At 36.3% G+C, this 23,444-nt stretch overlaps 1 protein-coding gene and 1 long non-coding RNA gene across 2 annotated transcripts; both read right to left on the reverse strand.

The window, feature by feature from the left end:
• Nucleotides 1–3,200: 3,200 nt before the first annotated feature.
• Nucleotides 3,201–6,094, reverse strand: LOC127123316 (uncharacterized). Its single transcript, XM_051053545.1, has 2 exons — nt 5,998–6,094; nt 3,201–3,751 (listed from the first exon to the last, which is right to left on the reverse strand). The coding sequence occupies exons 1-2, from the start codon at nt 6,092–6,094 to the stop codon at nt 3,201–3,203; spliced, it is 648 nt and encodes a 215-aa protein (XP_050909502.1).
• Nucleotides 6,095–19,935: 13,841 nt separating this feature from the next.
• LOC127121443 (uncharacterized) lies at nt 19,936–22,253 on the reverse strand. The gene is made up of 2 exons (XR_007803454.1): nt 21,749–22,253; nt 19,936–20,307 (listed from the first exon to the last, which is right to left on the reverse strand). It is a non-coding gene; the product is annotated as an uncharacterized LOC127121443 (long non-coding RNA).
• Between the last annotated feature and the right edge of the window lie 1,191 nt (nt 22,254–23,444).

Genomic DNA, 23,444 nt, shown 5'->3' on the forward strand with positions numbered 1-23,444 from the left:
GCCAAAAAACTCTAAAACCATTTGAGCCTGATACCTCAAAAAACCAGTTAACCATTTCTTCGATTCAAGTTCTTTTAGCTGCGAATCTTCACCCATAATCACTCATCGACACCTTCTGAAGCTGACTGAAGCATTGCCTTGGCTCGAAACTCCTTGGAAGCAGGCTTACAAATCCACCATTCTTGACCTTTGAAGCTTCAACGGGAAAGGTAGATACGAGTAACATTTCTGAGCAAATGAGTTACCAGTGTGTTCATCTTGATTCATTGATCAAAAGCCCTTAACTACCTTGAATTTATTCTTCGTATTCATCATTTAATTTTACTTTGCAGAACTAAGGTTCTTCTTGTTCTTGACCAAATTCTCTTTGCCCAGAGCTAATCAATGACTCTGATGCAAAGAGACATGAACGACGATGTGTTACGAAGCTAACTCCATGCTTGGCTATTGCTAAAAACATGAATTCAGGGATTTGCAAAATTGAGCTGAAGGTTGAAGATGAAGTTCAGATACACGCGCGTTGGTGCCAAAATTTGAATCCCTCCAATCATTGCCTCACGCGCGTACTAGCTTTTGGCGACCTAGTTCAAACATTTCTTTTTTTTTTCATTTTCTTTTTCATTTTACTTTCTGATTTTATTTTTAATGATCCTTAATTCATTTTTCCTTAAGTATTTCATAGAAAATCCATAAAAATATTTTGCATCACAAACATTTTTTTCATATTTTTAAAATCATTTTTACATTTATTAATATTTTTATCTCATTTTTATTTTTATTTTTATTTTTATTTTCAATTTTATTTTCCACCATTTTCCAATATTTTGAGATCCAACTTTTGAGATCTACTTACTTGTATTTTTCTTGACTTTATCTAATTTTCTCGACTATTTATTTTATGTTTTGGTGCTTGTTTTGAATGTTCTCTTTAATTTCCTTTTTAATCAATTTTAAATCCTTTTTTTGATTAATTTTTGTACAACATGATGTTTGAGCTTGATTTGTTGACTTGGTTGATCAATGCTTCTACATTTCAATTCATCCATAGATGGACTCTTAGGTTGATTCAATTTTCTCTAATTCAATATGTTGATAGATGACCATTTGATCATACTTTGGCACTTTGAGTTAGTGATAGATCAACCCTAGATTGTGTCATATGTTTAGGTCCCTTGAAATATTTGATAATGAATCCTAAGTCAAAAACTTGATCTTTCTTATACCTTGCCTCTTGTTCTCTTCTTTCCTCTTTGAGCTTTGAAACAGTTGTATTTCATGCCTTGAGAGTTTGACTTTGTATCAACACTCTAATAATATTGCCACATACATTGTCTGCCTCATGATCACTAACTTGATACATCTAACCTACTAACATTTACTTTATGAATTTACATTATGCATTTTACATCCATGTCATTCACATCCTTGCCTTTTACCTTTTTCTTATTATGCTTTCTTATTTAAAAAGAACAAATTCAATCTGATCTTATAGACTTTATGTTACTATCCCTTGCTTGAGGAGTATTTTGGACTTTGGACCTTAAGGACTTATTGCTTTCCCCTTGCTTGGAGTATTTGATACTTTGTGATCCATCTGAGACTTTATGATTCCTATGGACCCTTTGATCTTCAATTCAAGACTTGGATGTCTCTACGACTTTGTGTTCATATGGATATTTTGATATTCATCTTCTTATGTGTTTTGTATCTTATGGCTTAATCCAGAGGGAAAGGAATTATTGCTTTGACCAATGTCAAATGCTTGCTCCATCTTGTGGTTAGTACACTTGCATACACAAAGACTTTCTCTTGGGATACCTTACAATGAGATCTTTTATTTCATGTCATTCACTTTATGCTTTAGGATAGTCTCTTCATCTCCCTCCCACTTCTTCAATTTTCAAAACTTCTTATTTTCAAACTTCACACATTTTCTTAACAAACCTTGAATTTGTCAAGTGGTCAAGAAAATCTTTTTTTCAATAAATGAAAAAACATCTAAGCATACTTAAACTCTTTCTCAAATTTCTAAAAAGAACAAACCTCGTCAAACTTATTTTTGTGCCTTTGTGCACTTTTCTTTTAAGAGCCTTTTTTTCAAAGATTGGATATTAGTTTATTCTTGTAGCGATGCAAACCACTATACTTCTACAATATGTTGAGAAATGATTGACATTTTCCACTTGAATGTTGAAATGTGCTTGTGAGAAAGTCCAAGCAAAAGTCCTCCATATCAACATGATGAAAATGCTCAGTTCCTCATACTTTTGGGTAGTGAGTTGAGTTTTTCCACTCGAATATGACAAAATGTCTTTTCAAATTAAAATCAATCAAATAAACTAGCTTTTCATAACAGAGATTTGTAAGTGGTTCCTATGGAGTGCTATAGATGTGAGGGGTGTTAATCCCTTCCCCTTGCATAACCAATCCTCGTATCTATATCTCTCTTTTGTTTTACCTTTTTATGGGTTTTGTTTGACCTTTTTCCCTTTCCTTTTGGAAACAATAAAGTTCAGTGGTGACTCTTGCTTTTCTGAGTTAAGTTAACCAATAGCTTAATCTCAAAATTTTCTCACCGTGACACAATGTATCTCATCTATTCTACTCCAATGCATATGGTACCAATGTTTTTGGATATCAGAGGTTAGTTACTGATTGATCCATTTGTCACTGGTTCCATCTTTGAACTCAGTTCCATCTTAGAACTATCAGACTCTTTACAAATTCCATCTTTGAACCTAAGACTCTTCAATGAAGCGTAATCTATCACCATCAGACTCGTCACAAGTTCCATCTCTGAACCCGAGACTCGTCATTGGACTGAAATCTGCCACATATCTCTGATATACATGATGCATGAATTCAAAAAAACAAATTCAATACTCGTATCAAACCTCCAACTCCAATACTCATCATTGGTTCCTCTTTGAACCTAAAAACTCAGCATGAACATCACTAATATAAGGCCACACATTGGCCTCTCTCTAAACCAACATCTCAACACAACTCAACACTTTAATCATAACTCACCATAATAATCAAATTATGTAATTTCTCAACAAACTCATCAACAACCTCAAAACAACATCAAATAAACTGAAAACATAAACTAGTTGAAAATTCGAGTTAAACGACCCAAAATTGGTCAAACAGAGGTATGATTGTCTGCCCACCCGGCATGACGTCTTCACGTCTGCCTGTCACCTCCCTCCACTCTCAAACTTTATGCATTTGGATTCTTCAGCATCGACAACATTGTAGTGTGTACAAAATCTGACCAGTTCTTCAAATTTTGCAGCATAGTCCGCCACTGACATATTCCCCTGACTTAGATTCAGAAACTCAATTTCCTTCTTGTTGCGGACATCTGCAGGAAAGTATTTCTCCAGGAATGCTTCTTTGAATACAACCCAAGTTACCACTGTACCTGAATCCTGGAATCTTTGGCGTGCATTATCCCATAAGTACTTTGCTTCCTCAAATATCATATGAGTCCCATAGAGAACCTGTTGAGCATCAAGACAAGGCATAACTCTAAATATATTCTCAATCTCCTGTAACCAAGCATGGGCACCCTCTGGATCATACCTCCCTTTGAAGGTTGGTGGATTATTCCTCTGGATTCTGTGACCCTCACCATCTTCAGCCTGATTGTTCTGTTGAGCCTGCAAAGCCTGTTTTGCCTGACCCATCACTTGAGCCATAGCCTGAAGAGCATCAGTAATAGCATGATCATTCCTTCCAGCTATTTCTATGTGTATACGCAAACAATGGTTATAAGAGATATTGTGAAATGCTGGTATCAGATATGAGATGTCGAAGGTAATGTCACAACACTAATATCTAAACAACAAGTGAAATATGAACAGAATAAAAATCAGGAAACAATTGAAAAACGACACAAGCAATTGTTAACCCAGTTCTGTGCAAACACACCTACGTCTGGGGGCTAACAAGCCAGGAAGGAAATCCACTAAACAGAATTAGTTCAAAGACTCAGCAAATAACTTCAAGTTACAGTCTTTTCACCTAATCTCTACCCGTGTGATTTCTATCTAAGAACTCTTAGACATGAGACCCTACTCACTCCCCCTCAATCACAACAGTGATACTAGAACAAATACCAAAAAGAAAGAAGACACACTTCAAGGACATACACTTGATCTTGCTTAAAAGCTTCAATCAAGTAAACATATGCACTCATACTTCAAAGCTTAGAGTGGACAAATTACAACTCAAAAACTCAGTCCAATTCACACATTAACAAGATGGATGAATGGCTCACAATTCACAAACTCACACAAGACTAAAACCCTAATCCTCACTCACTTCACGTTCGTATTTTCTATGTATAAAACAGGGTTTACAAAGTCTTTAAATAGAAGCTTTCTAAATGGGCCTGGGCAGCATGAAACCCTAATTCTATTTATTGTGTATTCCCTAAGAAATAGCAGCGAATCATTCCTTTTTGGGAAATAGAATATTTTGGCTTTACATAGAATTACTCCTTGAATAATGTATGCAATCTCCACATAAGCACACAAAGACTTGCATGAAAAGCGCAACAACAAAATACATAACATTCAGACTGAATGTTCTGTATGCATATGTCGTAACATCGGGTCTGACATCTTGAATAAATCCTGCACAACCATATCAAACAACCTGCAAAAAGATGATATCACATGTGAAGACTACAAGCGTGCCTTTTTGTGATAACACTAAGTTTTACCAAAATTGATGTCAATTCATAGAACCAACATATTGTATCGACAATGTTCAAACACTTATCGCACACTAGGAAATAAAATAATTAGCAAAACTTGTCCGGTTGAACCGACCTGCTATGATACCACTATATAACACCCTAAACCCCAAAATAATTTATTTATTAAAGAAAATAATTTCTAGGATGTTACTTCATCATAAAAACTCAATAAGCAACATGTATTTATTAAAAATCACATCGGAAGTAAAGATAAACATGTAATGGTCTGAATAAAACATCTCCAATAATAAAATCTATAAGAGTAATAAAATCCAATACATAAGAAAACACAACCGCCCGAAACCCCAGTGTTACAGTTGAGAGTATTTTATTCGACTAAATGGAAAATAATAAATGCTGAGAGGTGTCCTGCCGTCTCGCAGTACTCACGATCCTATCACTCATGTTGATCACCTGTACCCAAGTCATGTAGATAACATCTAACAAAGAGAAAAGGAGTGAGAATACATTTACATGTAATAACGGTGAAATTTTGGCAATAGAATGACATTAAAAAGAACACAATAATCATACATAAATAGTATATATCAATCAAATACAATCACAAACACACATCACAATAAAATGCAATGCTATGATCCACCAACTCCATCACCTATATGCATGTGGTACCAAAAATATATTGTTGAATCAGAGGAATGTTAGTGATTTTAATCCATTAGTCCCTGATCCTTCCCACCTAGACCAACAATCCCCACCAATGAATCTGAGACTCGCCTATGGTCTTTTCCACCAAGACCCACAATCCCCACCAGTGGATCTAAGACCACCAAAATGGACCGAAGTCCCATCTATGCTCCGAAATACATGAATGCATGATAATATGAATCACGAATATACATTTCATGGACAAACATCATAATTCACAAAAACTATGTATAATAATACTCATAAATACCAAAAGTACCCCAAAGGATATCACTAAAATATGTCTCATTCACGAACCACATATTATCCAATAAGGGTCACCCAAATTCAAATCACCTAAAATTCTGTTTATTAAACAATACATTCACTTTTCTTACACCAAAAATTATTTAATTAATTATATTCCTAAAAGTGAGTTAAATATACTAATATTTTTATAATATTTTATAAAATGTATATTTAATCATTTTAGGGCTATTTTATCACAGTTTCAACTAAAAAAATCAATTGGATGATCTCCAAACTCAAAAATGACAAAAGCAATAGAATAACAAAAATACCCCTGAACCGTTGTCGGTCCGCCGTCACCTGATCCGCCGCCGACCGATTTGTCGTCACCGCCCGATCCGCCACCGCCAGTGGTGGATTTAGAAACATTTTAATGTGGGGGCAAAAGTATAACTTATATTTATTATTATTTTTAAACTATTTTAATATTATTATTATTATTATTATTATTATTATTATTATTATTATTTTAGAGATATTAAAATATAATTTTTAAGATATTAAAATTATATATTAAATAAACATTTAACATTTGAAGGACTAAATTTTTCTTTTTTTTTTTAAATAAAAAAAAAGACTCCACACTCTAAGTATGCTCGATCCTGGGAAAAATACGTCATCTGAAAAAAAGACTTATTTGACATTTTGAGAAAAATACCGTTTTTTGAAGTTTATGAGAAAAGGTTTTACAATATCGATATAACTACATCAACATCTGTGAAATTATAAAACACTGATTAAAAATTATATTATAATAATTTCATCTTTAATTTATAAGGTTTAAACTAAATTTATCAAAATTCTCTATCCCACGTTTCATCGTCAAAATCTGGATTTCGACCAAATGGGATTATCCCATTTTGGATACAGATCAAATTATCGATGGATTAAAAAGTGACCAAATAAGAAAAATCTTATTTGCTCATAGATCGTTAAAAGCGATCGATTCTAAAAATACCAAATTCACATATTTATTCACATGTGCATACAATCACAAGGAAAAATATATAATTGCCCATAAGGGGTTTGATCAAACCCCATAGGATTGAACATACAAAATTGTATATTAATTTGATACATTAAAGATCACATATCACATGAAAAAAATCATAGCTGATGAGAGAGCAAGGGTACTCTCATCATCTTACTGACTAAACCCACCATACAGTAAATAATCTCCCCCTTACCTCATAATTGCAGCATTCACAAATCTTGAAAAATTTTGCGTTCCTCCCTCACTCTCAAGAATTGCTTTCCCATAATTTCTTGCAAATTCTATCCTATTTCGCTCCGTGCGAATTCTAAGATTGGAATTATATTCTTAATAATTGTTAATTATTATTTATTCATAATAATAAAAATCCAAATAATTGTTGTGTTCCCTAACAATAACAACACTTAAACTTTTGAACGTTTCACTTCCTACTTGAACATTCTCCCATAAACATGAAACCCTATAATATTATTTTAATCTCAATTAAATAATTATTTTAACATAATACAATTAAATATTTATACCTGTCACACTTAAATAAATCTTTAATATAATAACTTGTTTTTAATTATTCTAACTACTATTATTATTATAACATACTAAATTATTTTATTAGTTCTAATAAATTAAATACAAGTCTAATTTCACTTCTCCACTAATCAAATATATAATTCTCTTAATTATAAAATTACTAAAATAACCTTACAACTTCAAAAATCATCAAAAACACCACAATAACTAAATAAATCACACAATGCATCATTTTAGTAATATAATATGCTAATAAAATATTATAATAAATTAGAGGGTGTTACACAGACCACCTCAAGAGCACAAGAAGTCAACCACTCCAAGGGATATTCCCATGCATATTCCCAACAAACTGGGGCAGAAATAGGCTACGAAGGTATAAGTTCTCTCCCTATTTCAAATCAAGCGCAAAGGTGTATCAACAACTGTTGAGCCTGAAGTAGGTGTCGGAGAATCATGTCTTCATGACCCTAGCCTTAAATCTCCCACCTCCCGCCACATGAGCATCAGGTTAACCAAAACATCACCATGCGTTAATCATGTCGCTTCAATCTTGCATATGATTCATCTAACACAACATGAAGCCTTGCAAAATAAACAAGAAAAGTCAAAGCTCAATCCTTATTGGAATCTCTTAAAGTCTAATCCTTATTGGCATACCTCAAAAAAACCCAATTTGCTTGACACTTCCACAAATCCCATTTTTGCTTGACATCTCCCTGAAAGCCCAATTTTACTTGGCACTTCCACAGAGCCCAATAACTGGCATATTGCATATAGTAACCATCATTACATCCTTAAAAACGCGTAGCATATCCATCAAGATGGAGCATTATATCGTACAAATTCAAACATGCATACAAAGCATAAGCCAAACTCGGTACCTTGTACAACAAATCCTATTTTTCTTCCAAACATTTGTCCTTGCTGACATGCTTTCCAAATACTCGTTTGTGTTGACTTTCTTTTTACACTCGTCTGTATTTTTCCTAAAAAACTTTTTCAATACCCGTTTGTATTAATTCTCAACACTCGTTCGTGTTGCCACTCTTTTTCAATACTCGCCCACACTGACTTCCGACACTTATCTATGTTAATCACTTTCCAACACTCGTCTGTGTCGAGTTATTTTCTCAACAGAACATTTTAAGTCAACCCCTAACAAATAAACCTACAAAAGTTTGTCTTTCATTCCATATCCCTAACAAATAAGTTCATATAGTACACTTACCTTACTTTCAATACATCAAAATTCTCAAAAGGCAAAAATTTGGATATTCTTGTATTTAATCCTCTTGTACCTTGAATGCTTGAAAGGTTGTCGCAATTCGTGCTTTCAAGTTCAAGAAGATTAAATAGGGGCAGCTGTCATACCCCAAAATTTGCCGTTTTATTTTCAATTTTGTCCGCCTCATTGCTCATTTCATCTGCATAGCCACATGCCCTAATCATCCATCATAACACATTCATTTATCACTTCATCCTCAAATAAGCACCATTGGTTCAAATGGTCTTGCTTATTCATGGTACAAAGCTAGTATATCAAGCTTATGTTATATCTTGACTATTTTAGCACATTGATGTTTGGTTCACTCCTTATGGATCAATGCACATGGAACCCTAATTCATGAAAGGTGGTCCTTGATCATTGTGGAGTGCATCATGCTATTGATCTTTGGAATCAATTATCAAGTGTGATTTTGAGCAAGCAGGAGTCAACTTTAAGGTTGATTATCTATGTTAGACGGTGTGGCTAGTGATCGAGAGGGGGGGTGAATAGATCACCTCTTTCAAATTTAACGGATTTAAAGTTTTATCAGAGTTTTCAAAGTTGGCGGAAAAATCAGTCCCGAATCGACTTCCGTCTATTCTGAACCGCTACTAGAAAGCCAGACACACAAGTTTAATTGCTGGATTTTAATGAGAATGACAGAAATAATTCACACCAGAATTTTAACTAATTGAATGCACTTATCATTAAAGTCTATTTCCAATGAATAAAATCTAGCTAACTGTTTTATCAAACAGTTGGTGTGTATGTGATCGATGATAAACAGCAATGGAGTTTGATTAAAGTTTTCTTGCCACTGCTGTCTTGAAAAAGAAACAATCACCACACACTAACTGAAATTGCGAAAACAGTTTGAAAAACGTAAAGAGGAGTAAGGTAAGAGTACGATACGCAGAGATTTGGTAAGGAAGTTCCCCACGCCGTCCTCGCGTGTGGGTACGTCTCCCTCTCAATTTCAAATGAAATTGAGAACTTTGATTATCAATTATTGCCGAATCCGTTGATACAAGGTTATGATACAAAGACAGAATTCTAAACTCTAAGAACCTCTTCTTGTATAAACCTTCACTTGATCTGAGCACGATCAAGATTTTCCTGCACAAAGTTGCAAACAATTCACCGGTTCCACGACCTGCTTGCGAAATCCCCCGATCTCCAAACGCAACGCTGCGGCTGAATATGTTCTGCAAATGTGACTCCCAAACCCTCAAGAACACTCCAGTTCTTGAAGGACAAACCAGTAGGTTTTTCCTAGAAACCCCCTTCAATCTTCGACTCAGCTAGATCCTCGATCGTTCCACTGCAAACCACAGCTAGATCCTTGATCGTACCACTGAATGTTATCTCGATGCTTCTTTAATCCAAAGAACAAGAATGGTTATGTATAAATGTTCTTGAAGAAAAGTGATTGAGAAGATGAAGAAGATGAAGTCCCTTTCAGGTTTCTAAATGCTCTCTAACAATTGCTCCAACACTGCTTTTGATCTTGTGTTCAATTGTTTTCCCTCAATGAATTCGTGTTTTTGCACTGCTGTTGTAACCTGTCTTTTATATGCTGCAAAACAGTTGTTGTTATGCCACAAAACAACTTTATGTATTGATACATAATAGTGTGCATCGATGCATACTGTAGGATATGTGTATTTTTGGTGAAATTGATTATTCATGTATCGATGCAAAAGTCGTGTGTATCGATGCATGTGATTATTACACTAGTATGTATCGATGCCTAATGCGCATGTATTGATACACAGGCTGTTTCAATTGGTCATGTATCGATGCAGGGATCGTGTGTATCGATGCATAGAGTATTTTGTCTTCCATGTATTGATGCATGACTCGTATGCATCGATGCATACTGAACAGAAAGGTTTTGTGATTTATCACATGCTGTATGTATCGATGCAGAGGCTTTATGTATCGATGCTTACTGACATAAGATGCATTTTAATTGTTATTTAAAGGTAAGTATCAATGTAGTTTTATATGTACAGTTATGCAACAATAGAGTGGGATGAAAAACATAATAAAACACACATGTATCATGTAATGCAATGCACAACCAACATTTGGATGATGATCACACAATTTGCTATCATTAAAAATTAATTCAAGGTAAAGAATTCTCTCACAAACTCCCCCTTTTTGATGATGGCAAATTCTTGGCAAGATGTGTGATACTCCCCCTGAGTTTGTGCATATCTGCATTTTCTCCCCCTTTGTCAACATCAAAAAGAGGAAGAGACAAATTTATCAAGGTAGCATAGTGTAGCAGGACATGGCAAACAATGGATAACAGGCTATCAATCACAAAGAATGAAGCATCAAAGTAAAGAATCATTCACAAAGAATGAAGAATAAGGGCAATAACAATAGAGATAAACAGAATTGGAAAAGCGTTTTAAAGATACGAACGAGTTTAAGAGTTACATAAGCTAAACCATAGTGTTCAACAAAAGAAAAACTGGAGCAATATGAGATGAAATGAGATGAAATGCATGTGGGTTAATTTGGATTGTTGCCACCACAGGACTCCTCATCTTGTCTGTCAGGATCTCGGTAGCTTGGCGGAGGCGGAGGAGGAGGCATTGTGTCCGGATTTTGGCCCATGAAGGAGTATTGCCTAAATCGGTTCTGAACTTCAATGCTTCTAAAACTGTCCATAATCCCAGGATTTTCACGGCAGTCATCCATAAAGCCGGACATTTCGTTGTAGAAAACTTGATGCCATTTAACTAAGTCTTGGTGCCAAGCGTGTTGATTGTGATACATCCGTGTATGCTCATCATGCCAGTCCCGATGCTCGTTGTGCCATTCAGATTGTTGAACATGCCAGTACCGTGCTTCTTCATGGCGTTCTTTGTTGACAATTTCCATCTGTTGAAGCATATGAGTGATGTCCGCATTTGGTGTTGGGGCTGAAGTACCACCGGAGGATGGAGGGGCTGTAGGTTCAGGTACGTAGTTGGTAGGAGACCACCTTCGTGGCACCCAATCACCCCAACCAGTATTGGCTTCAGCTTGTGGTGCATCTGTTTCAGCCGCATCCTGCATCTTTTCATCAGGCTGATCTTCAGCAAGATGGATGCGTTCCGAAGGCACGTCAAAATTGTAAATTCTGGTTTTGGATTTTCTTTCGAAGAAATAGAAGCATTTGCGGTCCTTGTCCCACCGATATCCCATATGCGATAGAGTGGCAGAGTCAAACTCTTGAGCTGCAGATGGAGATAGGAGAGGCACAATAGGTATTGCAACTTTCCAAAACTTAAGAATTTTCATTATCTGAGAGGCATAACCTAGAGCCACATTCTTGGAGCTGTCTCGCACAAAGAATAGACGTTTTACAAAGTAGTTTGCCCAATTTAGGAGAACCTTATTTTGCAGGATGTAGAGAAGATGTATGCTAGGCCTATCCAACCGAGAGTGTCCGCTGTTTGTTGGACGCAGAATATGTGTGATAATCCAGTGAAGAATACGCGGAGTTTGCTTGATCATACCTGACGTGACGTGTTCATCCTCACTCAACGGTCTATCAATCTTTAGGATGGAAGTTGTAAAGTCCTGTATGTCAAATTCAGGATCAAAATGCAGGTCATGCCAGCACTTGAAAACCATCGACGGAGACGGCATTTGAAATACCGTTTCCCAATCAGAGGCTTCAAAGGTATATGTTCTGACTCCGATTGAACACCGGAACATATAGCCTCTACCAGTTTGTAACCCAGCATAAAAGATCCGAATGAAATCCTCATGATAATCATCCTTTGTGGACAGAAACGACCCAAGTCTTTGTGCTTGTAAGAGTTCAACCACTTCATTTAGGTGTAGGTGAATAGCATCTGTTTTATCAAAGACGTGAGGTTTCATGACTAACCTTGTCTTGAAGGACTCTTCAAATTCAGCAGCAACAGCAGGATGAAGTAGCTCTAAGGCATTTGAAGGAACTTCAGGTGGTTGGTGAGATGTACCGGCTGTTTCCTTTTCCTTTGGCTCTGGCTGGAATAGTGCGTGGAGGCATGGTGATGTGAGATTTAGGGTTTTAGAGAGAGAGTGAAGATGAGGAGGATTAGGGTTAGCCACTGGTTTTGGGGTTTTTGAGGGCAGATGAGATGAAGTAATGAGATAGGAAGTGATATGATTGGCTGATGTGTCGATGCATGAGAGAGAAAGAAATTGCATTTAATTCAGATAGCATCAGTATGTATCGATGCAGAGGGTCATGCGTCGATGCCAGATATTCAGAATTGGCATGTGTATCGATACATGCGATGGATGCATCGATGCATCCTGAAGCAGTTTTTAAAAAATTTGAATTTCAGAATGTATGGGTCGATGCATGCTTCGTTTGTGTCGATGCATACTGATGCTGAACCAGTTTTTAATGAATTTTAATGCAGTATGAATATGCATTATGCACTGTCATGATGATTATGCTCAACAGAGATTCAGAAGTTAAATTGTTGGTGTGCACACAATATGGACAAGGAGTATATGCAAAAAAAATTTAGATCAACTAGAATAAGAACATTTGTTCTAACATACATAATCACTTAGCAATAAGAAAATTGTAGAAAGGATTGATATTACCTCTGTTGGAGAACTCTTGTGATGGATAATTGACATCTAAAACAACTCTTATCAACCATGGTGAGGCATAATATAATTAAGAGGTAACATGCTTATGACATCAATTGAGAAAGATCTAGGATTCCCAATTCGCGACGAATGTTGAAGAAAGGCTCCGTTGCCAATGGTTTAGTGAAAATATCAGCAAGCTGATTTTTGGAATCAACGTGCTCAAAGACAACGTCTTCTTTTTCAACATGATCACGAAGGAAATGATGTCTTATCTCTATGTGTTTAGTGCGTGAGTGTAAAACAGGGTTTTTAGTAAGGTTTATGGCACTAGTGTTGTCACATTTGATAGGAATACGTTTGAGTTGAATGTTGAAGTCTTGTAGTTGCTGCTTCAGCCATAAAATCTGAGCGCAACAACTACCGGCTGCAACGTATTCTGCCTCTGCAGTTGACAAAGCCACAGAAACTTGCTTTTTGCTATGCCAACTGACCAAGGAGTTTGAAAACAGGTGTCATGTGCCACTTGTGCTTTTCCTATCTGATTTGCAGCCAGCAAAATCAGAATCGGAGTACCCTACTAAGCTACAATCACTTCCTTTGGAGTACCAAAGCCCATATTTAGGTGTTCCGTGAAGATATCTAAATATGCGCTTCACCGCTTTTAGGTGCGATTCCTTAGGATTTGATTGATAGCGTGCACACATACAAACACTAAACATGATGTCTGGTCTAGAAGCAGAAAGATATAAGAGAGATCCAATCATACCTCTGAACCTTTTGACATCTACACACTTACCGTGCTCATCCTTATCTAGATTTCCGTTGGTAGGCATTGGGGTGTCGATTGATTTTGAATCATTCATTCCAAAGCGCTTGAGTAGTTCTCTGCAGTATTTTGTTTGACATACTGTTGTACCCTCATCAAGTTGCTTTATTTGCAGTCCTAGGAAGTAGTTCAGCTCCCCCATTAGACTCATCTCAAATTCACCCTGCATAACCTTAGAAAATTCTTCGACCAAGTGAATGTTAGTTGAACCAAATATGATATCGTCGACATAAACTTGAACTAAAAGAATGTGCTTCCCTTTGTGTTTAATAAAGAGAGTATTGTCCACTTTACCTCTTGAATATCCATGATCAATTAGGAATTTGCTAAGCCTTTCATACCAAACTCGAGGGGCTTGTTTAAGACCATACAAAGCTCGTTTTAATTTGTAAACATGATCTGGATTTTCAGCATTTTCAAAACCGGGAGGTTGTGAAACATATACTTCTTCATTTATAACACCATTAAGAAAGGCACTCTTTACGTCCATTTGGTAAAGCTTAAAATCCTTAGAACACGCATAGGCAAGCAAAAGACGTATAGCTTCAAGGCGAGCAACTGGAGCATAAGTTTCCTCATAGTCTATGCCCTCCTCTTGGTTATACCCTTGTGCTACTAAACGTGCCTTGTTCCTAGTAATCACTCCGTTTTCATCAAGCTTGTTCCTAAAAACCCACTTAGTGCCTATGATATGATGATCTCGCGGACGAGGGACAAGTTCCCAAACGTCATTTCTTTTAAATTGATTAAGCTCTTCTTGCATGGCCATTAGCCAAAATTCATCAATCAAGGCCTCTTTGGCATTCTTAGGTTCTACTTGTGAAACAAACGCGAAGTGAGAACAAAAATTACTTATCTTAGAACGAGTCAATACTCCCTTTGAAATGTCTCCCAAGATGTTGTCAATGGGATGGTCTTTTGAGGATCTCCAAGCTGTTGGAAGATCATTCACTTCAGCTGTCTTTTCTTCCTCAATTTCTTCATGACTAGTATCTTCCTCCTTCTCATGGGCAGCTGTTTTGGCTTGATCAGTTTCCTCAACAGCTTCCTTGAGTATGTCTTCTGTAGATACACCTGCGTCATCAAAAGAAATACCTTTTCCGACATTTTTCGGATAAGACTCATCAAAAGAAACATGAACAGATTCTTCAACAGTAAGTAAACGCTTATTATACACTCTATATGCTTTACTTGACAGTGAGTAACCAAGAAAAATACCTTCATCCGCTTTTGCATCAAACTTCCCAATGTTTTCCTTACCGTTATTCAAAACAAAACATTTACAACCGAATACGTGAAGATGTGACAAGTTTGGTTTTCTTCCTTTCAAAAGTTCATAAGGAGTTTTGTTTAAAATAGGGCGAATTGAGATTCTATTTAGAACATAACAGGCTGTGCTGACAGCATCAGCCCAAAAGTATTTTGGTAGTCCACCCTCATTAAGCATTGTTCTTGCCAACTCCTCTAAAACACGATTTTTACGCTCCACAACGCCATTTTGTTGTGGAGTGCGAGGGGCTGAAAAGTTATGCTCAATACCATACTTGTCACAAAACTTCTCAAAGTGGTAATTTTGAAACTCACCACCATGATCGCTACGAATTGTAACTATTTTGGAATTCATTTTGTTTTGGGACAGATTTGCAAAATTCTTAAAAGCAGAAAAAGTTTCATCTTTGCTATGAAGGAATATAATCCAAGTGAATCTAGAGTAGTCATCAACTATTACAAAGCCATAGTAATTTCCACCTAGGCTCTTTGTCCTAGAAGGTCCAAAGAGGTCCATATGGAGAAGCTCAAGGGGTCGTGAAGTTGAAATTACATTTTTAGATTTAAAGGACACCCTTGTTTGCTTTCCCATTTGGCACGCGTCGCATAGGTGGTCTTTTGAAAATTTTATTTTTGGTAGACCGACTACTAGATCCTTAGATACAATCTTATTTAGCAAATCGAAGTTAACATGCGCTAAACGTCTATGCCAAAGCGAAGAATCATCATTCAAGGTGACTAGACATTTAGTATTTGTTAAAGGTACATCAAACAAGTCAAGCATATAGATGTTGTTTACTCTTACACCCTTAAACACAATGTTTTGTTCAACATGTTCAATTATGCAGCAAGTTTTTGTAAACGACACTTTATAGCCCATGTCGCATAGTTGACTTATGCTTAACAAATTGTGTTTAAGTCCCTCAACTAAATGGACATTTGAAATAGTAGTGGTGGAGGGATTACCTACACTACCTTTGCCGAGTATAGCTCCTTTGTTGTTGTCTCCATAAGTGACATATCCCTTCTTCTTTGCCTTGAAGTCTATAAAGAGCGATATGTCACCGGTCATGTGCCTCGAGCAGCCGCTGTCAAGAAACCACCTTCTATCTGCGGAGGCAAGACACTCATCCTACAACATCAAAAGAGAGAAGTTGGTACCCAATTTTCATTGGGTCCAAGTGGGTAAGTGCTAACATGGTTGCCTTTTGGCTTCCATTGATAAATACCTTTAGGGACAAGAAATCTCCTAAATTTACATTTCTCAATGGTATGGCCAGCATGGCAACAATAATGACATAAACCATGATGATGTGTTTGTTGTTTCTTGTTCATTGAATCCTTTAGAATAAAAGAGTATTTTGCATATGGAGGATTCAATGACTTCTTAAACAACTTGGGGTCAACGGCATAAGTAACTTTAGGTTGTAGCGCTTTCTCTAATTTGACCTTAAGAGTGTTTACCTCTTTTTGCCAAATATAACAAGCGTCACAATACCTAACTCTACTACATCCGTCAATGTCAATAGTTTTTGAATTTTCTGCAATACTAGTTTTCAATGCTTCTAAATCAATTTCAGCTTTGTTTACTTTACCTTCCAAAAATGAGAAGATATGTTTGTCGGAAGATAGTCTTTTAAAAGCATCTACAGCTTCGTTATGCAGTTTTTCAAAAGCTATTTTTAGTTCCGAAAAAGACATAGAGGAGAAATTATTGTAATAGGCTTGTTTTACCTTTTTGTCATTGTTTTTCTTCTTGTGGTAGGACAGATTTTTTGTGTGAGCCATAAGGCACAGATTTGCAGCTTCATCATCATCACTTGAGTTTTGTGTGCTTGATGAATCACTATCACTTTCCCATGCAATATACGCTCTTCTTTGTTTGCTGTACCCTTTTGGCGAATCTTTTCTTTGGTCCTTATATTTCATAGGGCAGTCCGTTTTATAGTGTCCGGATTTACCACAATTAAAACAGGATCCTCTTCCTCTACTCTTCTTGTTCTCTTCTTGTTTCGAATTTGTAGATTGTTTTCGAAACTTCATGAGATTTTTGTCAGAATGCTTGACTCCATTCTTTCGAATGAATCTATTGTATCTCCTTACAAACAGTCCCATTTCCTCATCATCCGAGTCTTTGTCACTACTTGAATCATTCTCGCTTTGCTCTTTTCGTGAGGACTTAGAGCTAGAAGCCACAAGAGCTATTGGCTTCTTCTCTCCCTCTTTGTCTCTTTTCTTCTCCTTTTCCTTCTTACTTTTATTCTCATATTTTTCAAGACTTTCCAAAGCTTGCTGATGTTCTTCCAGCTTTCCAAATAGAGTTGTAATCGTAAGTCTTGTAAGATCGTTGGCTTCCTTGATTGCTGTAACTTTAGGTTGCCACTCCCTGCTAAGACACCTGAGAATTTTATTAGTAGCAATTTCATTGGAAATAGGTTTTCCAAGAGCATTCAATCGGTTAGTTAGATGAGTGAATCTCTTTTGCATGTCGGAGATGGATTCTCCTTGTTTCATGTGAAAGAGCTCAAACTCTTGATTGAGTGTGTTAATGCGGGACTGTTTTACTTCAGTAGTACCCTCATGGGCAACTTCTAAAGCGTCCCACATTTCTTTAGCTGTCGTGCAATGGGATACTCGATAATACTCATCAACACCAAGTGCTGAAATTAACATGTTTCGAGCTCTCCAATCACACGACCACTTTTTCTCATCTTTCTCATTCCAATCATCTTCTGGTTTAGGTACTATGGCGCCAGCCGCATTTGTCATAGTGATTTGAAACGGACCGTTTTCAATGGCAGCCCATACCAACCTATCCACAGAATTTATATGAACTCGCATGCAGTCTTTCCAGTAGCCATAATTTTCACCGTTGAAAATAGGCGCTCTATTATACGCCCCCTTTGGTTCAGAATCCATACTGTTACAGGCAGCCACAGAGCACCAGCGAACCGGCGCTCTGATACCACTTGTTAGACGGTGTGGCTAGTGATCGAGAGGGGGGGTGAATAGATCACCTCTTTCAAATTTAACGGATTTAAAGTTTTATCAGAGTTTTCAAAGTTGGCGGAAAAATCAGTCCCGAATCGACTTCCGTCTATTCTGAACCGCTACTAGAAAGCCGGACACACAAGTTTAATTGCTGGATTTTAATGAGAATGACAGAAACAATTCACACCAGAATTTTAACTAATTGAATGCACTTATCATTAAAGTCTATTTCCAATGAATAAAATCTAGCTAACCGTTTTATCAAACAGTTGGTGTGTATGTGATCGATGATAAACAGCAATGGAGTTTGATTAAAGTTTTCTTGCCACTACTGTCTTGAAAAAGAAACAATCACCACACACTAACTGAAATTGCGAAAACAGTTTGAAAAACGTAAAGAGGAGTAAGGTAAGAGTGCGATACGCAGAGATTTGGTAAGGAAGTTCCCCACGTCGTCCTCGCGTGTGGGTACGTCTCCCTCTCAATTTCAAATGAAATTGAGAACTTTGATTATTAATTATTGCCGAATCCGTTGATACAAGGTTATGATACAAAGACAGAATTCTAAACTCTAAGAACCTCTTCTTGTATAAACCTTCACTTGATCTGAGCACGATCAAGATTTTCCTGCACAAAGTTGCAAACAATTCACCGGTTCCACGACCTGCTTGCGAAATCCCCCGATCTCCAAACGCAACGCTGCGGCTGAATATGTTCTGCAAATGTGACTCCCAAACCCTCAAGAACACTCCAGTTCTTGAAGGGCAAACTAGTAGGTTTTTCCTAGAAACCCCCTTCAATCTTCGACTCAGCTAGATCCTCGATCGTTCCACTGCAAACCACAGCTAGATCCTTGATCGTACCACTGAACGTTATCTCGATGCTTCTTTAATCCAAAGAACAAGAATGGTTATGTATAAATGTTCTTGAAGAAAAGTGATTGAGAAGATGAAGAAGATGAAGTCTCTTTCAGGTTTCTAAATGCTCTCTAACAATTGCTCCAACACTGCTTTTGATCTTGTGTTCAATTGTTTTCCCTCAATGAATTCGTGTTTTTGCACTGTTGTTGTAACCTGTCTTTTATATGCTGCAAAACAGTTGCTGTTATGCTGCAAAACAGTTGCTGTTATGCCACAAAACAACTTTATGTATTGATACATAATAGTGTGCATCGATGCATACTGTAGGATATGTGTATTTTTGGTGAAATTGATTATTCATGTATCGATGCAAAAGTCGTGTGTATCGATGCATGTGATTATTACACTAGTATGTATCGATGCCTAATGCGCATGTATTGATACACAGGCTGTTTCAATTGGTCATGTATCGATGCAGGGATTGTGTGTATCGATGCATAGAGTATTTTGTCTTCCATGTATTGATGCATGACTCGTATGCATCGATGCATACTGAACAGAAAGGTTTTGTGATTTATCACATGCTGTATGTATCGATGCAGAGACCTTATGTATCGATGCTTACTGACATAAGATGCATTTTAATTGTTATTTAAAGGTAAGTATCAATGTAGTTTTATATGTACAGTTATGCAACAATAGAGTGGGATGAAAAACATAATAAAACACACATGTATCATGTAATGCAATGCACAACCAACATTTGGATGATGATCACACAATTTGCTATCATTAAAAATTAATTCAAGGTAAAGAATTCTCTCACAATCTATTGACCATAAAATCTTGCATGGTTATTTGTTTGATTGATTATTTGTTCCAAAGATCAAAATCAATTGTGTGAAGAGAACTCACTTAGGATCATGACATTCAAATTCATTTTTCATTACAAAAGTAATCCAAGATTCATTTCCAAACATCTATATACAAATCACTACAAAAATCCAAAGCCTACAAAAATACAATTTACCTACAATTAATTTTGGTCAACTTTCGACTTTTTGGTCAACCGGTTGACCCAAGTCAACTCTCTAACCCTAGACCTAGTTCCCGCTAATCTTCAAGCCTTCTTCATATTCAAAGTCATGTTCATCCTTCCATACTCCATATTACTTTCAAATGTCATGCCTTGACCATGTCAAACTTCAATCCAACCTTGCCTAAGCCAAGCATGCTTCCACCCTACAAGGACAAACAATCCATAATTAGCATACCAAGTCAAAATTCAATTCCAAACCATTCAAATAGAAGTCATTTCCAACTAGCAATGCATATTTTAGATTCAACTTCAAGCCTAACATGTATCATAACATTCATTTTTACCATATTCAAACTGCATCTTTTAGCAAGGTAACCACAGTCAACACTCTTTCTAAAATTTCTAACACTTTCAATTACACTAGTTTAAACCAATCGGATTCACTTACATCTAATGACTAACATGTCTACCATTTACACTAACAAATTCAATCAATAACACATCCATGACAAAATTTGAATTAATGTCAACTTACTAACATTACATGCTAATGGATATAACCTTTTGTTCATTCAAGCTACCAATCTTATAACAATCCTAGTTTCATGGAAATGCAACCCTACATGACAGTTCAATTTCATAAAAATGACTGATTATCTAACATTCAAACAGTTTGGCTAAATTCTCTCCAAACTTCCATTCAACACTAACCACAACCATTTGTTTCCATCGTAGCTAACTAATTCACAAACTATAACCACACTGTTGTACTAAAAAACAACTGACATTAATAGAATTCCAACCAATTAACAGTTAACATGCAACAATTCTTAGCAAGCTTTAGCCAAGTCCAGTTAACATTCATTAACATTTTGTTTGCAACTAGCAGATTAACCTAACCTCAACCCATACAACATTCAAAGCATAACTTGCTAAACCAATTTTACTCATCTAACTGCACTCACATGATACATAGCTCACTAACATCTGAATCCAACTAACATTAACTAACATACCAATTCCATAACTAAGTCAACAAATTTACAACCTAATTGAACTAAACAACTTGCTAACTATTTCTAGCTAATTTCTTAAACAGAATTGTAAACTCTTAACCACCTTCAACTGAATAATCTAACTAACTCCATTAACAGAACTCTGACAGAGTTTCACATCCTAACTAACTTCCGTTATAGAAATTAACCGAACCTAACTATGTTAACAATTCTGATCTCTATATATACTCAACCATTACAACATTCTAGAGGACCAAGCCATTCTCTCTCTCTCTCTCTCTCTCTCTCTCTCTCTCTCTCTCTCTCTCTCTCTCTCTCTCTCTCTCTCTCTCTCTCTCTCTCCCCCCATCTGAACTCGTCTTTAACCTCACATCACTCTTCATCAATCCTCTTTCTCTCTGCAGATTCCTTTCACTTCACCTTCACCAAACGCTCATTGCCATAACTGTAGAGCTTCGACATTGGAAGCTTTAACATTCGAGCTAAGCCTCTTATCTACTCCCTCAACCCCCATACACTCAAGCATCAATAACAACACAAAATAGTCTATATAGAGCAACAAGAAGTATCCTACATACTAGATTTTCGAGAAGAAGTGAAACAAAGAAGAATAGGGAAGAAGTATTACTTATGAATTCGTCGTCGGATCCTCACTGGTACGCGTGTTACAGATTCTTGCTTAATTATTTATGCTTCTGAACATGTGCTTCACTATGTTCCTATCCCAATTTCAAGAGCGATTTAGAACGAATGATTACGACCTTCAAAGCTACGATGTGGATCCATAGTTTAAGGTTTATAAAAATAATTGATGAACTCAAATTTAGGGGAAGGGATTTGTGAGGTTTCGCGTGGATCGATAAGCATCATAGTGAATTCTGGTGAGCATCATAGTAAATTCCAGTGAGCATCATAGTGAATTGATTCTTCAGAATGAGAGAGAGGCTTGAATAATGTTTCTTCTTGATGCTATTCTCATTTACCAGTTGTGTGATGGGCCTGGATCCCTCCAGCCCAAGCAAATTGCTGGCTTACACCCTAATTCCATCTCACACCCCTCTATGAGTGCATGGACTTGTATTGAGCTTAATCCTAAGCCTAGCCAGAATTGATACTCTACACTCCCTTGCTGGCCCCGCACCCCTGCCTATTTTATTTTCTTTTTTATTATTTCTTTTGATATATGTTGATTCTTATTAGTTTTTAATGCATTTTACTTTCTTCAATGGAAAAATACTTTGACCATATTAATATTAATATTTAGATTTTAGATTTTTGCTTTGATTTCCATTTTAATATACATCTTAATAAATGATAAAAATGATAATCTTTAGTTTTTTAGGATAAATTTCAATTAAAAACTTTAGAAAACAATATGCCATTGTTCATAGTTCTTAATTAGTTAATATTAGAGTTTAATTTGCATGATAATACTTTAATTTCTTAGATTTTAGGCTAAAAAACTAAGTGTTTGATCCATACTCTGATACTTCTCTTGTTTGACTGATTGATCAAAGTTGTCTTTGATCAAATAGTCCATTCACTTATCTGAGTCCCTATCCAGTCAAGTGATCAAAAGTCTCTTGATCACTTGATAGGACTAATCCTTTGTACTGGAAATGCATCGGACAATTCAAGACAAACTCAAGTTCAGGACTTCACCCTTCAATCAAGTCAAGCTTCTTATGCAAGGTTTTGAAGACACTGGGCACTAGGATTAGAGCATTGTTCAAAGTACAACAAAAATAATCTTCTCCAACGCTTATCAATCATGATGAGAGTTTCACGCCACAAGCCTTAAGCAACAAAGAAGAATGAGAGAGAATTTTTCCTATCCTTGTCTAGAGTACCTCTGCGTATGGGGTGTAGGTCCTAGTTATTCTGAGTATTCGCCTCTGTTCATATACTATAATGCAATTCAAGCTAAATGATTGACAAGTCTACTTCCCCACAGGTAGCATATCAATATTACACTTCAACATTGCATAATTGCCTCATCAAATATACTTTCTCTATGGACCAAATACAATACTCTTTGAACTTTCATATCTTCCTTGGTTTAAGCACCTCATGGTTAAAATACCCATTTCTGAATTAAGAAACTTTCTTTCTTGTTTGCCTTGTCAGACCTCGTGCTTAGGCAAACTCTTTTCTCATGCATTGTTTACCTTGTCAGACCTAGTGCTTTGGTAAACGCTCTCTTCATGCGTGTTTATCTTTTCAGACCTAGAGCTTAGACAACCCATTCTCTTTCTTGTTTTCCTTGTCAGACCTCGTGCTTAGGCAAATTCATTTATCATGCATTATTTACCTTGTTAGACCTA

This window comes from Lathyrus oleraceus, chromosome 2, assembly GCF_024323335.1.
Source record: "Lathyrus oleraceus cultivar Zhongwan6 chromosome 2, CAAS_Psat_ZW6_1.0, whole genome shotgun sequence".
Lineage (NCBI taxonomy): Eukaryota > Viridiplantae > Streptophyta > Magnoliopsida > Fabales > Fabaceae > Lathyrus > Lathyrus oleraceus.

What these genes read in the sequence shown, in the direction of transcription:
- LOC127123316 (XM_051053545.1), bottom strand. Translation starts at nt 6,094, where the DNA reads ATGTTTCTAAATCCACCACTGGCGGTGGCGGATCGGGCGGTGACGACA. An exon ending in GGACCGACAACGGTTCAGGG is followed by an intron (nt 3,752 to 5,997) that starts GTATTTTTGTTA and finishes GTATACACATAG; the next exon opens with AAATAGCTGGAAGGAATGAT.